Source organism: Dermacentor variabilis, chromosome 3 (genome assembly GCF_050947875.1).
Source record: "Dermacentor variabilis isolate Ectoservices chromosome 3, ASM5094787v1, whole genome shotgun sequence".
NCBI classification, from domain to species: Eukaryota; Metazoa; Arthropoda; class Arachnida; order Ixodida; family Ixodidae; genus Dermacentor; species Dermacentor variabilis.
In genome coordinates, this window is record NC_134570.1 from 166,230,799 (window position 1) to 166,249,205 (window position 18,407).

The 18,407-nt window shown below is 48.0% G+C and overlaps 1 protein-coding gene across 3 annotated transcripts in view; it reads left to right on the forward strand.

Moving 5' to 3' along the window:
- Positions 1-1,686: 1,686 nt before the first annotated feature.
- Positions 1,687-18,407, forward strand: part of LOC142576496 (monocarboxylate transporter 2-like) — a 32,541-nt gene continuing 15,820 nt past the window's right edge. For 2 of the 3 annotated variants that reach the window (XM_075686645.1, XM_075686648.1), the window contains exons 1-2: positions 1,687-1,828; positions 16,970-17,082. In XM_075686645.1, the coding sequence (XP_075542760.1) occupies positions 1,776-1,828; positions 16,970-17,082 (166 nt within the window). In that variant the 5' untranslated portion in view covers positions 1,687-1,775. The remainder of the gene's footprint in view (positions 1,829-16,969; positions 17,083-18,407) is intronic. The other variant, XM_075686647.1, reaches the window with a different exon arrangement.

The following is an 18,407-nucleotide window of genomic DNA, read 5'->3' on the forward strand; positions in this document are numbered from 1 at the left end:
GACTTTCTTCTCTGCGACATCATTTTAGTGCACGGTGCTCCGCGCCAATTACTCACTGACCGTGGCAGCAGCTTTCTCTGGGCAGTCGTCGAGGGCATCCTCCGCTCGACAAAGCACAAGTTCAGCACGTCCTACCGCCCACAGACCAACGGCCTCACGGAGCGCTTCAACTGGACCATCACCGACATGCTTTCGAAGTACGTTGTGACCGACCACCCCGACAGGAATCTTCACTTACCATACGTGACGTTCGCGTATAATTCGTCGCGTCACGTCATCGCCGGCTATTCACCATTCTATCTCCTATATGGCCGAGAACCCACGTTGCCCTTGGACACTTTGCTGCCCTCGGCCACAAGTTCCGCCACTGAATACTCCCGCGAGGCGATCGCACACGCCGACCACGCACGCTAGCTAGCCCGCACCCGTCTCGAGGCCTCACAGGAGCATCAGAGACACCTCTGTGATTGCCACCATCGCGACGTGCACTTTTCTCCGGTTTCTCTGGTGCTTCTTCGGTCACCCATTCGACATGTGGGCCTTTCCGAAAAGCTGCTGTCGTGCTACACTGGCCCATACCATGTGGCGCGACAAGTGACCGATGTCACGTATGAAATCATCCCCGCCTACCCCTCAGCGTCATCGTCAGCTGCAAGGGACATCGTTCACGTGGCGAGACTGAAACCATACTGCACACCTTTCACCACGGATGTATGGATTGAGCACCGGGACGTTGCTTCTACTGCCGGGGGTGATGATACGGAACAGCCGCCACAGTGTGGTTGCATTGTAGACAGTGTGGCTGAGAAAGAAGACGTTGGCCCGGTTGATATAGCGTCGCCATCTTTGCCACCGTTGATGTACGTGTAAATATATTGTAAATAGACTTGTACATCAGCTACACGTAACAATATATATATATATATATATATATATATATATATATATATATATATATATATATATATATATATATATATATATATATATATATACGCATTGACCGAACTCGCCGGTGTATCAATGTTCACTTGAACGATTTAACGATGTCAAACGTGCTCCAAGCTATAATTTATCAGGACCTCGTTAGTTGCAAAGCTCCTCACCAACTTTTACCATAAGATTTGCAATGTTGAAATCGCCAAGCTTTCCGTATTCTTTCTTTAGCCAGAGATCTATCCCTCTAAGCAGGATGTTTCTATTATAGATAATTCGTAACTATATCTCGCGCCATGTGGCGATTAATTTCTCACGCCATTTCTTACAGTACTCTTCTTTATTACAATGTAATTACGATCTTGTTTCCAGTTTCTTTTACAGCCCGGTATGTTTATTCGGCGCATGCTTTCGATAAGCCTCCAGATGAAAATCGCTCGCGTATTGCTTACTTCTATTGCTGTTGAATCACCAATGTTGTCCAACGCTCCAAATACTTCATTCGTACTGCATACATAGTTTCCTTAAAGAAATGTCAACCATTGGACGTCGGAGTGCTCACAGTGATGCCTAATAAGGGACAAAGGCTGAAATGGAAAAGCAGATAGAACAGAAAGAAAGGGGGAACTGGAGAAAAGGTTCGTAAAAGGTAATAGAGCGCTGATAAAAAGTCCGCGATAAAATGTGCAGTAAACGGCCCATACATTGACCTCGACGCTAGAGCGCCGCTGCGCAAACATGCCACCCCTCTGCATCTAGGCTGACCTAGATGGAGAGGGGTGGCAGACATTGTGGAAGATAGCGACTTTGCACGTGCAGCTTTGGTCTGCCGGCTCAACATGCAACGAAAAGGCGGAGACACCATCCCCGAACGCGGTTCCATTTTTGTCAGGTTAGAAGATAATTTTTTTCCTAGCAACCTCGTTATTGATACCACTGTTTGTGACCTGAGTATTGCAGTATTCTGAAAGGCTGCTTTCGAAGCAACAAAAGGAAGCAATCCGGCCTCTTATTTCTAACATGATGCTACAATTGCATTCATAACAGCCCTCCTGAAAATAAATTCCAGTTGAAGCGAGTGCTATTTCTTTGTTAGAGAAGGAAAAGCAGCACCTCCACTTTATTGAAGCGTTAACCGAACCATGTAGCATTGCCAACGGAATATCATTTAGATGAGTGGGAACAAATAAGTCAACTGAAGCTCAGCAAAGCACACCTGAGTTATCAATTGAATACGGAAAAAATAGCTTAGTGAAATCGTTTTCGCAATGCGGCTGTTGATGGACAGAATCCTTTTTTGGGCACGTCCCTTTCGTTAAACATGTGCCTGAAACCAATGCAGACATGTGGAGAGCGTATCCATTTCTCCATGTCCGGTGGCCCAGAATGTTTAGGCTGACCTTCAGCGTCATGTCAGTGGCCTTGACGCCCTGCTGCTTAGTGCGACGTAATGGGTTTGTGCCCCATCTGTTGCTTTATGACATCTAAACTTCACCATTGAAATGATATCTAGACACTTCGACACAGTGTGAACGTTTTCTGCAAACCTTTCGTTAAAGGAATGGAATTTTTTTTACAAAGCACCAAATTTTATGAATGCTCTAAATAACAGCTGATTACATCCTAGGCAAGATAAACGTATTTACGAGTTATCTTTAAGTAGTCTAAGGCTGGTCTGTTTTGGCAGCGACCCAGTAAATTTCATAAAGTTTCGCGAAGACATGTGAGTAATGTCAATTGTTTAGTACGATGACCTTCAATACATTCTAACGTATTGTTACAAGTCATTCACGTACATTTGATGGTGTGCCAGCTAGGGAATGAAGACGACGACCGAAGAAGCGCTCGTGTGGTTGTTCTGCCATCTCGGCTTCTCTCTGTATGTATATTCTGCAAACACATTTTCCTTTTTGTTTTGCCTACTCTTATCCCCGTCACAATTTTGGTGGAGGTACGGGGTGCGAACTCCATACAGCGGAGCTCCTCAGCGGCCGACACCAGGCTCTTTCCACAATGACAGAAGAGACGGCTCCCACTGCAACAGTGGCAACGTCAACATTTGTCTTGCCCAGCCATGAGACCGAGCAAGGCACGTATTGCGAGACTGATGATGTCGACCTTGCAGAGTGGTTGGCAATCTACTAGCGTTCAAGTAAGAACAACCGATGGGAAGATACGGTCATGCTGGCCAATATGCTATTTTATCTTCAAGGGACAGGAACAGTGTGGTTCCAGAATCATGAAGAGGAAACTGGAAGCTGGATACCCGCAAGGTAAAGATACGAGCTCTGTTCGGCAGGTCATTTGGTCAAAAGATCGCGCCGGAGAAGGAGCTAGCATGATGTGCCCAAACATCGACAGAGTCCTACCTGTTATACATACAGGATGAGCTGGCTCATTGCCGCAAAGCGGATGACGGTATGAGCGAGTCTCAAAAACTGGGACACGCTCTGAAAGGGATATCAGATCTATTTATTTGTTTATTTATTTAATTTATTTATTTTACATACTGTAGCCACACTGAGGCTATTGCAGAAGTAGGATGAACAATAAACATACAAATATTTATAAACAAGCTTGCATGAACTGTTTCACTGGTAGTGAACAGATGTTGCCCAGTGATGACTTCCAGACTTCAATTGTTGATGGGAAAAAACTGTGCGTAAAGGAATCAGTGTGGCCAAAAAAGGTTGAGATATTTAGAGCGTGGTGACTCTTCGTAGATGAGGGTTTGGAAAAAGTAAAATAGTTATCTGGAGAGGAGAGGCGAGGTGAAGTCATTAAGGTGTGAGGGAATTTCAGGCATTCAAGTTTACGACCCTCTGCAAGAGGAGTGAGAACAAGTAGGGGGAGAGAACTAGACGGCGAAAATTCCTTGTCATATCTCCTACAAACAAAGCGCACTGCCTTTTTTTGCACTGGTTCTTGTTTTTGGCGTCATAGTTTTCGTATGGATTCCATACAACGCCGCCTTTAGTTTCTTAAGGAGCAAGACGAAGCGTCCGATGTAAGGAATCGAGTCTTTTAAGGGCTTTGTTACAGGTGACATCAATGTGTTTCGACCATGATAAATCGTGTGTTAGTAGGATACCTAAGCATTTGAATTCGAAGACACTATGTAAAGTAATAGTGCTAAATGCCTAGGCGAAGAAGGAAGGGGATGAGCGTCGTGTAAACGACATGGATACAGACATGGAGACCACCTAGATGATGCGCTCCATCCACTAATCTGCAAGGACTGACATAGTAGCTTCCAGCATTCAGGAGTGTAGGCGTTTCGAAAACTCCCAATGTCGACGTATTGCCCATCAGTTCACTCAACTTTTCCACACGGCAGCAACATGGCCATGCGAACACGTAGGTGCGCCATAGCTGCCGTTAACCATGGAACACATGATGATGATCGTACGGCGTGAACATGAGGCTGCGTCTCCTGCTTTGCCGTGCTCCCATGCCTGTGAGTCTAGCTCTACCATAATACCACTCGTCCAAACCATCGTTCGGCTGGAGTTTTCCAATGTTGGCTTGAACTCTGTGCGCCGTCGCTTCCTTCCGCCCAACTGGCCGTTTTCCAGTTTCGTATTCCCAGTGCCTAATGTTAAGTCGCTGCAATCCGGCCGAGTTGAGGACTGCTGACCAGCGGTCCATTTGATGTAATTCCGTCGAATTGGTCATGCCGCCCGATATTTCAGCAGTCTGCAGTCTTGGCCTCATGCGCCTTGTGGTCATAACCATCGCCTTGAGAACAATCGTGGCCGCTTCCTGCCTTACAGCGAGTAACCTGAGGCGAACGGTGATGACTGTCTGACCATGTCGAACTGTCGCTCGCCATTTCCGCATGGCCACCAGCTTCATTCGCCGTTGTCTTGTCGCCTATGATCTCGCTCTCCACAATTCCGGCACCCTCCATCGTCGATTGGACGCCTGCCTGCAGAAAGCTAGACGATGCTGCTCCCGGAGGTCAAGTAGCATTTACAACTCGCCCGCAACATCCCCTGACATTGCCGAGTAGACTCAACTTAATTGACGCTAGCGTGGATGACGCACTTGTCGTTGCTCTCGTTCATACGGGGGCACATATATCAGTGATGCATTCGGAGCTTCATCGTCAACTTAAGGTCAGCATGCCACCCACGTTACCACTTATCCGAGCCACCGATGGGGGAACGCTTCCTATCCTTGTTATGTGCTCCGCACGAATAAGTATCGCCCGCCGCTGTACGACTGCATTACTTGCTGTGCTCAAGCATTGCTCCCATTAACTAACCCTGTGCATGAACATTGCATCTGCCCACTCCAACTTTATTGATCGTTGAACCGGCTTGCTTTAGCTTGACTTACCTCGCTACCATGACGCTCCTCCGACCACACGTCAAGCGCGGTTGTCTTCCGTGGATTAAATTAGTCAGGAACCACCATCCGTTACGTATGTGAAACTAATGTCGCTCCATTCTATTCCCAAAGGTGATTGCGTCCTGACTCTCATAGTTGACGTCCTATTGGCCAGAAATGTCACCGCTCCCCATAACATCCTCACCGTTACTAGCCACGCGTCCCGCACCAGCTGAAGTCTAGAACTTCAGCTGGTGCGCGCAACTTAACAAGCTGATGCCTTTCGCACACTCAGATGATTACTTATCGCCCCAGCCATCTTCGCCCATTTTGACCCATCCGCGGCCACTGAAGTTCGCACCCACTCCACCGGATACGGCATCGGCGCTGTCCTCGCCCTGAAGCAACAGGGACAAAAGCGGATCATCGCCTTCAGAGCGCAAGTTTTCGATTACTGTACGGGAATGCGTCGCTCTAGTTTGGGCGCTCGCAAAATTGTGACGATAGTCGTTTGGCAGTACGCTTTAAGTCATCACAGACCACGATGCACTAAGCTGGTTCATCAGAGACCAAGGCACGTAACAAGCACGTCACTACGATCCGCAAACAAATGGATTTACCGAGAGTTTTAAAAGCACGTTCACTACGGTGCTCTGTATGTCCGTTTCCGCAGATAATCGGGATTGGGACAGCTCTTTTCCTTATGTGACACTCGCATAGAATTCGTCCTGCCACCACGCCGCATGCTTTTCTCCCTTCTAACTGTTTTTTGGCCGCCACCGAACGCAGTTCCTCGAGGATCTGCTGTCGTCACCTACGTGCACTCCAAGAACACAGAATACGCCCGCGATGCATCTTGGTCACAAACAGCTTGCCAGATTGGCCTCTACAAGGCTATGCGCGAGCTCAGTGAAGTCACATACGAGGTTGCCGCGGTGAATGGTAGCTCGTCATTGTCCCTACCACCTAGTGACATCGTTAACGTTGCACTCAAGCCCTATTTCCCTTACAACAACCCTTCTCTTCCATAAGCACGGAGACGGCCCTCTCACCGGCGGAGGCCATATGTTAATATCTACCGGTATATTTGAGAAGGCGCCAGCAAGGGGATGAAGACGGCGATGAAAGAAGTGCTCGTGTGGTTGTGTTTAACACCGTCTCGGCTTCTCTCTGTATAAATATTCCGCAAACACATTTCCTCTTTTGTTTTGCCTGCTTTTATCTCCAGCAACGTATGGTCCAGGTATTCCGAAGCAAAATGTCCTGCAGGGGTCGCACAAATCGACGTTTTTTCTTAAAGTCTGTGGCATCTGGACCAGCCGCTCAACTCGCCATTGGGGCTTTTTTGCAGTCATCCGATGGCCCGGTAAGCGGTATTGGGATTATTGAGTCACTGACCTTTCTTGGGTCCTTTCAGTTAATAATGGGCTAGAGATGTCCATACCGACATCAACCAGGTTGGCCTTGGGGCCATACTCGTGCAGGGAGACTAGAATGGAATGGTACACATTGTCGCTTAAGCTTCCGGAAATCATCAAATACTAAGAGTCATTATCATTCCAGTTAGTTCGAATGTCTAGCAGTAGTCTAGAGAGCCGGTGACATGTTAATAAGATGTTATTTATATGGATGCACGTTCACAACTGTGACATCTATTTCAGCGATTGCCCGGATTTTTTCGAAGCAGCGCCCGAAGCACGAATTCGCACGCTGAATCCTTCACATTCAAGAGTACGTCTACGACTTGCGATAGCGGGCCTGTGCTCAGGAACCACGTCGGCGAAGCTATTTACCGAAACCCAGGCTTCAATGTCTCCCAAAGAAAGGAATATCGCTGGATAATATTTTCCCAGCAAGACATATCCAAGGCCCAACGCGAAGACAGAGACCTGAATGAAATAATCATATCGCTGCTGGTTACACTGATCAGCCCCAAATTTGTGGTGCTTGAGGGCGCTCTATACCGTCACAAGCGGCAAAAAAATCGGCCAGATGTACAGCACATCCTGTTCTCTTCTGCATCGTTGCTCCCCACATATTACACGCTATCCATGAGACATCGGAAGTAGGATATGCCGCCCAAAGAGCCACGCTGAGGAAGGCTCAAGAGACCTTTTGGTGGACAAATGTAGAGAAGGATATTCGCTCATACGTGGCGTTGTGCGAGGTGTGCCAGCAGCGCAAATGATTTACACGGTGCAAGCCTGATCTCCTCGCGCCAATTACAGTGCTAGAGGAGAGAGAGAGAAGTGGTTATTGTGGGGAAGGAGAAAAGGCTAGCGCTATGTTCTGCAACCCATGCGGGAGCACGGCTCAGCGCGAGCAGGGTGGAGGGGATGGGGTTAAAAAAGAGAGAGAGGGTAGGAGGGAGAAAGGTAGAGGGTCGTAGAGATGGAAGCGAAGTAGTGGCCGATCAGGAAGCCCGAGGTGGTGGGATGGCCGTTAGGCCATCCGTCTTGTAGAAATGTCCTATAGTCTCGCCGAGAGCCCCGACGAGTCGAGGTACTCGACGACACTTAGGAAGGCTGGCAGCTGACTACGACAGGGCAAGAGGATATCTTCCTGTCGTGAACATGGGAGTCCCAGGCGGTGGAACTCTTGCAGAAGTCGACCGCGGTGCTGCAGGTGAGCAGGGTAGGCCAGCAGGAGGTGCTCCAGAGTTTCTGGTTCACCACAGGAGGCACAGGCTGGCGAGGTGGCTTTCCCAAGGCGGTGCCGGCGGGCTGCCGTCCAGTAGCAGCCAACTCGCAGTCGGAGCAGCAACGAGGCCTCCCTTCGTAGGAGGCCGTGCTGTGGAAGAGGCCGTGGAGGCCGGCCCACGGATACCCGTTTGTCCGGGTGGCAGGCGATGATGTGCCGGCGCAGCCTGTGTCTCGAGAAGTCCGCGGCCGTTACAGCAGGGCTGAGGGTGACGCTTGAGTGGTGGGCGCTTTTTGACAGAGTGTCCGCCTCTTCATTGCCCGGGATCCCCTCGTGTGCTGGTAGCCAATGCAGAGATACTGAGCATCCTGCGTCCTGAAGGGCCGTCAGTCTTGAAGAGAGGAGCGCTACCCCAAGGCTAGCCCTGTCAGGGTTCTGCAGGCAGAACATCGCCGCCTTGGAGTCGCAGAAGATGGCTGCCGGGGTCGCTGGTAGCTCCTCTGCAAGTAGGTCCACACCAAGGTGGAGTCCTGCTAACTCTGCTGCGGTAGAACTTGCGTGCCCCAGGAGACGGCACAGCTTGCTCTTTCGTAGGGCCGGTGTAACGCAGGCTGCTGTGGATGAGCCAGTCTCCGTTATCACGGATCCATCAACGAAGATGTGAAGGTGGTCCCCAAGTCTCTCTTGGAGGAGAGAGGCTGGCGTCTGCTGTACGGCACATGTTGGGGAACGATTATTCGAGACCCCTGGCAGCTCCGTCGAGATAGGGATTGGTGGTCGATGTGGTGGGCGAGGCTGTACAGCGTTTGCAGGCATGTCCCCTATGACCTCCTTATAGAGGCCACACAGTCGTCCCACGTGTGATGCTGGCCGGGAGCGTAGGCGGGTCAGGAGTGCTTGATCATCTGCGGCATAACGTAGGCGATCAATGTGTCTTAACCCCTGTTGTAGGAAGAGTAATGACAGGGGCAAGGAACCTGCCTCAGCCAAAGTGGCGGCCACTTGTGAGGTTCGGGGAACGCCAAGACAGAGCCGTGTTGCTGACCGATGCTCCAGCTCCAGTTTCCGCAGGGGGGGTGGGGGCAGCGCCACAAGAGGGAGGGCATACAGTAGCCGTGAAGTGACTGCAGCTTCAGATAGCTGCAGGGCCCACCTGGTGGTACAGCCCTGTCCACGGGCAAGGAGCTGTGAGATAGCCTTGCGGACCCGAAGCGCCTCGGAGCACAGGGCCTTGGTAGCCGGCAGTCAGTTCAGCCGATGATCAATGCGCAGCCCCAGGTAGGTGACTGCCTTCTTCCATGGTATCTGGACGCCCTCCAATAACATTGGTATCCACCAAAATTGGCCACAGCAGTGGGCAACCGGTACATCCTAGTTGAGTTAGGCTACTTGTCAAAATTTCTGGAAGTCGTCTTCGTGGCTGGTCTCACCGTCAGCTTCGCCCTTAGTTTTTTGCTGCACCGATTCAAATGTAGGCGGGGTGTAGCAGTGAAGCTCATCTCAGTCAAGGCTACCCGCTTTCCGAAGACGCCAGCTCCCGACCTACCTCTCTGCGGCAGGAGTAGAGCACAACTTTGGATCGGACTACCATCCGCAAGCCGACGGTCGAACCGAAAGGTGAAGTCAGACCATCCAAGCTTGGTTGCCTCCGTAGTGTAAAAACAGCAAACTGCGTGAAGCTGAATGACACCAGCACCTATAAGCAACCGTGTATGCCATCGACACCCCATTTCAGACTTTTGCTGGGATGACGCCACAAAGAATTGTGAACGCACAGCTGTCGAAACCGAAAAGATTACTCAACGTAGGCACGCCCATAAATGCTGGGAAATTTGTGACAAGACAGACGTTGTTGAGCAATACGCGAGTCGAGTCAACAATAAATCTGTCCGCGCAAAACCGGTTATGAAGCTCTAATATGACCGACGTCATCGTGCAGCAGCAGCGTGCGAAGTCAGAGACGAGGTGTCGATAAAGCTGTCAACGCAGATGCGCAGTGGAAAAGTATGCGCGAAATACGAGGGACCTTTCGTGATCACCAAATGGCTGGGTCCAAATTCTTGACGTGCGAGTTGTACAACCTTTGAAAGTCGCTCAGAGGGGCAAAAAAAAAAACATATCTGCCGTCCTTGTGTCCCGTCGGAAAATAAAGGTTTCTCGTCAGAATTGACATCGGTGTGCATGCTTCGTTTCATACGACCCAGCGCAGTGTGGCCGAGTGTGGGGTAGCTGAAGGGGCGAACCCGAAGAGAAAGAAGTGAGACGCACACAGGTACTCTGGCAGACGGTCACTTGTCTGTTTTCTTTCACTATTCTGAAGTTTCTAAGTGGTGTTTTGAAACAATCGCGCCAAGAATTCTGCCATGCGTTCAAGGTGCTCTAATGGTGCGGCTAAACAGGATGATAGTTTGCTAGATACAGTCGCCTGTATCTAGCAATATTAAGGCGACTGTAGTGTTCCGACGTTAAAAGGTTGCTCCCAAACATGGCTGATATCTGGTTGAAGCCCTCGATATGTGTTTCGTTTTTGTAATTCAACATGAAGTTCTTTGTGGTAGCCAAGTTTTCATCCCGTTGTTTTATACGTTGTTTGTATCACGTCTGCCGCGAAAGCGGTCAGTAGGCGCGGCTGTCATTCGGCCTAACACAAAGTGCAGAGCCTTTTTAATTGAAGAAGCTGGTCGGCCGAGGGCGAACACATAAATGAGCAAATATTTGCAATGGAATGTGAAATGCATCTTCTGAGGAAAAGATTCGAGGACGACTTAGCACATTGTAAAAAAACGCCAAAATATTTAAATAGCAGTACTGTAGAGAACGACCACCTTGCGGAAACGCAGGGGTTCAGAAATAACTGTAGCACAACCGGTCAGCAGCCAACAAACATTTAGAGTATACCTAAAAAAAGCAAGGAAGAGAAGAAATTGGGGCCCTCAGGCTTAATTTGTTTTGCAAAATAGAGGTAGCGGCTTTATTGAGCAGAATAGGTACAATGTGGAGATAGGCGATGTGCCAGATTGCAACAGATGCAGTAAGACTTAATTTGCTCGTGACGGCTACGTGCCTGTATTTATCATCCAGACTCAACATGTGTCGCTACCCAATTTCAAGAGAGATGCCGTCAGCAACATCGACCATCATCATCTGTCCACTTATTTATTGACAAAGAACTTACTCAAACATCCGTGCACGTGAAGGAGAGAGAGTGAGAGAGAAAGGCACTTATCATGATATAAAAGCTGACAGGTCAGCCTGACAGGCTACGTACATGTTACTACTTGCAAAGACGGCGCTACCTTCCTAGTACTGAAGAATCGGTCACCGGATGACAGCGACGATACCGGATTAAGCTTTCAACACCTTCTGTCCGCTCTTTAGCGTCCAAATCAATTGTATTACTAATCTTAGAATACGCCGCGATCATGCGAGACCCTTTTACTAAGTCTAACATTAACAAACTAGAAGAAGTACAAATACGAGCGACGCGTTTTATATGCAACACTTTTTTCGATTACTTCAGCTACAGACCTTTTAAAGCATAGCTCAAGTTGCGCCCTTATATTTAAGATACCGTTGTTCAAGACTTTAGTTCTAATATGAATTGAGTAATGGCCATTATAAAATTAACATAGCTGATATTTCTTCATTTTCTTCTAGCTACAATACTAGGCAGAAACACGACCTTACTATAACCCCTTTTTGCACGAGCAATTTTTGCTTTAAGTATTCATTCTTTCGTCGCACCATAGTCGACTGCAATAAGCAAACTAATGCAATTGTTTCAGCACCCTCGTTGTCGTTGTTTTCCTCACAGTTAGAATACGAACTGACTAATTGAATTGTGTTAAAGTGAACTGTACCCACTTGTATTCTATTGTCACTAATTCCTCTGCACAAAGCTGCTAAGTACTCACAAACAGATTCCCCTCCCCCCCATAACGTAAACATTGATACTTCTACTGTATCGACATTTCTTGTGCCCTTGATTGCTTGTATTTCTGCCATCTATTGTATAACCTATATTTGCTATATATTCGTATACGCGCCATCATTTCTTTTTAATCATCTCAATTTTTTTATGTACCACCCTGGTAAAGTCACCGAAAAGTGATTGCAATATGTATAATAAATAAATAATGATATAAGCCAGAGTATTCAGGAAACCTTCCGTTTATTGAATTTATACTACAATTATTGGATGGTCGAATGACTTATTTATATGTAGCTTTGAAATATTCCTTCCCTTCTCCGCTTTTTAAAGGTTGCTGGTAACAGAGACCACGCTCCAAAAACTCCTGTCTCAATCCCCTTTCAAAGCGAAGCCGTCTATCTCTACCTTTCCATGGTTTCGCCTGGATCGGTCGGTCTGTTAAGTTCCAGGTCCAACGAGCTGAAATCTACACAGCGAAAAGCTTTCTGTGACTGCATAAAAAGTCCAAAGAGCAGTTTGTGTGCTACCGCTGTGAAGTGCGGGAATCAGCAAGCCCACCTACAAAGCAGATGGCGCGGGCAAAGAGCCCTTTGAGCAAGCCGTGAAACGCGACGCGATCATAGCGATCGCGGCGCGCCCTGTCGTTTTACTGGTTCCTTTTTTTAAGTTTCTCCAGCACGGCTACCGCCACCACCGGTGCCGAAAATGTGCGGAGGCGAGTGCCATGTGGAGGCAGTGTAAGGAACCGAGCGGCGGTGGCGTCTGGCGCGCACGTCCTGCGCTGTGAACCATTAGGCTGCGACCACTTTTCTTGTTGCAGGAAATCAAAACCACAGCACTCACCACAAGGGAACAATTTAAGCACAAATCAAAGGGGTGAAACACGCCATGGCATTTTCTACAACGTTGGGATGCTAAAGTAAGAAGAAATGAAGAAACTCAAGAATATAAGATTTGTAACATTGCGCAACACCACTACGCGAGAGCATATGCGCGTTCGGTGGAAATTCGAAGTTCCCATGCAGGCTGGAAATTGTCTACACAGCACGATTTTGCTCATCAGTACATAATAAGGCAGAAGCCCCTCTCCCCCAGTCACTAAACTTCAGTAATGTATACGCCGCCGCACTTTCTTCAACAGCCAGCGCTCACGTGGTCATCAAAAAAGGGAAGTTATTCGCCGCTAATGGTCACTCCGTGTGAATCAGAACTCCCACCTGGTTGGCAGCCGCTGCCTCGAGTGGATTGCGTTAAGATTAATCCGCATTCACGCCAAAAGTCCGTGCCAACTGTGAACGGGTTCTGGGCCATCGACCAGCCTTCGGGCCGAGCTGTCCTTTTACTGCGTAAGTTGTTATGGGCTCATTCCAATAGCGGCTTCGAGTGGCGATGGAGTCCCTCGCAGCCACCGCAGCCGGTGTCCGGCGCCCGTTGTAGCTATCGCCGGAAATCGGGAAAAGAAATTTACCTAATTCCCGCCGGGACGGAACCCAGGCGTGCTGCGTTGTAGTCACCTACTCCAATACTGAGCCACGTCAGCGCTTGCTAGGATGCAGCGCAAAAAAAAATATGCCCTGTAAACGCGTCCTAGGGCGCGAGGAGACGCGCCATGTCACATGCGCCCCCGTTGCGTCAATATGTGCACGTTTTGCGTTGCGCGTGCATATAATTTGACAAGGTAGAACGCCATGTAGCAGATGCCCAGGTAGCGGTATAAGACATTTAAAGAAGGTTTGAGGATGAAAAAGAAGTCTAAGAAGATGTATAGAGAAGTGCTAGAAAAAATATATTGTGTATCTGATTAAATCAAGCTGGCTAGGTGACTCTATCACAGCCACGTTTCAAAGGGACGCCAATAAATCATCACAATCATCATTAGCATCATATCGCGGTCCTTGCCTTGTAATGTGAGATTGGAAGACTTGAGGAACCAAAATAAAGTTATGGAGATGTATAAACAATTAATGTAATGAAAAACATGTATGGCATAGCTGATTGATTCAAGCTGGTTAGGTTACTGTTTGTCGCCGTCTCGTTTCAAAGGGAATGCTATTAAATCATCATCATCATTATCATTAGCATCCTACCAGGCCACAAGGACACGCGATGTGAAAGACACACCGGGTAGTGTCAATTCGTACAAGTTTTGGATTGAAGTTCTGTTATATTCCACCAGCTTTTCCGACACGTAGCAGTTATATAAATCATTTGCATGCTGCATGCATGTAACTGGACCTCATTAACTCAAGCAGGCCAGCTGAATACTTGTGACTACCGTGTTTCGAAGGGGATGCCAAAAAAAAAACGCACTAGGATGATCATCAATGGCAACGTAGCATGTGCATGACGTAGTCTGGATACCTGTGTGTACTCGTCGGTACACGTAATGGAGCCTCCTTGGAAGATACGAACTTCTGCTGAAGAAGCGAATCTTAAGGCTACACGCGCGGCTACAACCACCAGGAAACATCGGGCTCACCAGATAGCTGCACAGAGAGAAGGACCAGCCGCAGCTCGTCGTTGACGCCGGGAGGACAGTTGAGATCGCTCTCGGGAAAACGACGCGAAGACTCTACAGTGCGTGGTTCCAAAAATGGAGCTCCTAAGGAGCCGCTCCTCCAGCTTACGCCATGACTTTATTGCGTGTGCAGTGCAGGCTTGTGACTTTTCTAACTTCGGGCAGCTGCTGTCACAGACTAGTTAAAATGAAATTATACGGTTTTACATGCCAAAACCACGATTTGATTATGAGGCACGCCGTACTGTGGGACAACCGAAATTTGGACCACTTAGGTATTTTTAACGTTTTAACGTTTAAGGTTTTTGACGTGTTTTCGCACTTCGCCGCCATAGAAATGCGGCCGCCGCGGCCGGGATTCAATCCCGCGACCTCGAGCTTAGCAGCCCAACACCATCCCCACTAAGCAACAACGGCGGGCCGCAGAATAGTGCTGGACTTCTTCCAACACAACAGATTACAGCTGCACATAGTATAACATACACGAGTGACATGTTTTATGCAACAGTACAAACTTTGTAATTATATTAAGAGATCAACTCAATTCGCTTTGTCTTTAAATCTATGGTGTTGTTGCGACCATCCGTCACTTCGTTGTCCCTCGTTGCCTTCTGCTGGAACTGAAGCGGGTGTCCGACAGGGGCACCACCACTGGCACTCGGCAAACCTGCTTTTACTTTTGAATAAAGCCATTCGACTCTCCCTTCACAACCTGTCAAAGCGTGTATTACTTGCCTCCGGTAAACCGAGCTCTCAACAATGCTTCAAAACTGTTTTCTATGTGTTACAGCTCATGGTGGCTGTGGCTATTGTTCTATTTTTGGAGGTAGCAGAGACTGATCTTGCGTGTTACGAATCACTGCGTATGTGTCGGTGCCTCCGTCTGCGGGGCAGACGATTCCATCAGACATGTGAGAAACAGCCATGACATTACGCAAAGGGCCTCTTTAGCCTCCTTTTGTTTTTTCTTTCGCACTTTCACTATTTAGTTTCTTTTTTTTTCAAATCATGGACCCTCCTAGATACAAAACATTTTGCACTCTAAGCAAACTATTCGTATTTCAGTGTGCTGCAAGTATGCATTTGGATGCCAGCATGTGCTCGTAATCCCGTTATCAAGCCCTCTTTTAGAACCCGCGTCGGAGCATTAGGCTTAGAACGCGCATACCACTGGCTACAGCAATATAAGAGAGAATAGCTTTCATATCGAGGCGCAGAATGCGGCGGAATGCCTGGCGCGCCGCTATAGCCGGCTTCAAGTTTTCACGCGCTTTCGTACGGTTGTTTACATGGTGACGCAAATGCACGACGGCTATAATGACGATGGTTCATTAGCTTCCCCTTTGAGACGGGGCGTTGACAAATATTCACCCAGCCCGCTCGAGCGAAACATGTATGCTGTCAGGATCATAAGGATTCAGTGAAAAATAGTACGCGCCCTCTTCCGTGCGGCAGCAGAAAATCTGGTGTGAAGACAAAGCAAGAACGGCGGGCCGGTATCGCTATAGGTCATATTTAATCGCTCCTCGGCCAGCTCAGCTGGGCTGAGTCATTTGCGTTGCAGGAGATTACAATAAAGCGGCCTAGAATGCTCGTTTCACCGATGGTCAGTCGCGTATACTGTCACAATGTAAAAAAGAATCACGTTGGCGCACATCTACGGTGACTCATTCTATTTCTTGAAAATTTGTGGAACCCCTAGATAAACAGTTTTTGTTTCAAGATAGCTGTCTCCCATGTACGAATCGTTTCCCAATGATCCTTCGCTGCGCCTGGCCAAGAACGCTAAAGAGGGCACACATGCAGCATTTATAAAAACAGGCATAGACAAACCTGACTTGTTGAAGCGCCTGGCCTATCTTTGCTTTAAGGCGTAAATATAGTCCGACGTAACGCGCGCGCGCGCTCGCGCACGCTACGTTACGTTGGCGAAGACAACTCCTTCTATAGTCCGACGCACTGCAGCGCCGACGTAACCGGCGCCTGCCAGCGCGCCCCGACGGGCTCGGCGCAAATTTGGCTCCTGCTCCATTCGCGCGCCGGCGCCGCCGACCGCGTCGACCCACAATGCATTGCGCGCGAAGAAAAAATGCCCCAACACAACTCTGCAGACGGCTTTTGCGGACGGCGCGCGACTTGGCGAATGTTCTGCGCATGCTCCGAAGATAGCGGCCGACGGCGCGCGCGTTGAAGTATAGACGGGATGGCATCTTGGCTGGCGCAGCGCAACCGACGTAGCGTGACTGACCGCGAACGACGCTCGCCCGCGCGCCGATAACGTCGGACTATAAACGTGCCTTTAGACAACACGCTAGCACACCCGCCGCTTTTACTGTTTTGTGCGAATCTTTGATAAGGCATTTGTACGTACATGCTGTCGCTCGGGTTAAGGGGAGCCGCTCGCGTAGTGCCTATTCCGGGCACGTGGCGTGATCCCTGGCGCAGTGAAACTAACCGCGAAAACATTGTTTTGTGGCGAAAACGCAGGTTTGCGCAGTACAATTACACATGCACCGGCGTGGCAATTACGATGTCCTTTAAAAAGTAACATAAACTGGTGCCCTAAAATATCAACTTGATGCTCTCCTCTACCTCGTTTTGATCCTGAGCAGCCACTACAAAGAAGAGGGCACCATGCCTCGATGCTGCTCATGGGATCGCTGGAACTACTGCTCTCGGCTGCCACAGCATGGTCCCGACAGCGTTCACAGCTGGTTAGTGGCCGGTGAGTAACTGATCTTCTATTATAGCATAGGCAGGCGTCCGCGGATATAATTAAGCCACCAGGACGTGTTGTATTCAATAATGGTGCTCACAGGGTGTAAGGTAGGCGTGAATTAGGCTTTTTGCCTAACATCCTGCGTTTTATTCTTTGTAAGCAAACCGAAACAATAAATGACATAAATGTAAGTTCCTGCATAGCCAAAGGCTGCATTTATGACTAGCGGTGAATAGAAGTGGTTGCCATGGATGCAGAGCAAAGTGCTAAATGCAGAAATAGGTGAGAAAGAAATAGTGAGCAGGGTTGTCTGGAGAAACATATGCGGAAAGCTAAAATTCACTGCCGAACATAGGCTCGCTTTTACCTACGTCATTCGATAAGACATATAGACGATAAAGTTATTAAGGAAGTTGGAGTTTCAACTTTATTCGCATCAAGTAGGATTTACATGATGCGCAGGCCCGGCAGAAAAAGCTGTCATAAATGTCAGCTTGACGTAGCCCCGCACACCCCTTCAACGGCTTAGAGGCATAATGCGTAATAAATAAAGACATAATAGATAGTGCATAATAAACAAGGGCACGCACACCAGAAACAAATAACTTAATTAGCGTACAATTTAGGCAATTGGGATGAATACACATATCGCGGAGCATGCATCTACATAGGGATTCCATATACGACATGGAAAAAACGTAGCATAAAGATCCAAATTATAAAAATCAATATTACACAGAAAACAACATAAAAACACAATAAATAAAATAAAAATTTGAACACCATATAAAAGGAGGGCGGCGCAATATTTATCTACGTTACAAAAGGCAGACTATTATAGTGTTGTCGTAAATATACGTTTCTCAAAAAGAGAGCGTTTCAATCTTTATTTATCTAGTGTTAAATCTTTGATAGCCGAAGAAATATGTTTTGTAGTCTCGTAGTGGGCATGTCTTGTTCTCTATGTTGCAAACACCTACTGTTCGACGCTCTGTCTATTGTGCATTGCAATATTTTGTAGGTTCGCGAGCTGTCGTACAAAAAGTTTTATACTTTATCTCTTGTTAAAGACTTTGCAAAGGTGAGAGCTGCACACTTTGGAAACAGTCATTTCATTGTATTCAGTTTATAAGTTTCGAGTTTGTGAGGTTGATGGCACATTCTCCACAGCACGCAAAAACTTCTTTTGAATTTCATGTATTTGAAACGCTCACAAACAATGCAAAGGGGAAAGGTGCAGAGTTATATTTAGTAAGCAAGTTAAGCGGTAGATCAGGATAAAAGGTATGAGGGTGCACTGACAATTCCAGCGTGTATTGCCATCGTCGAAA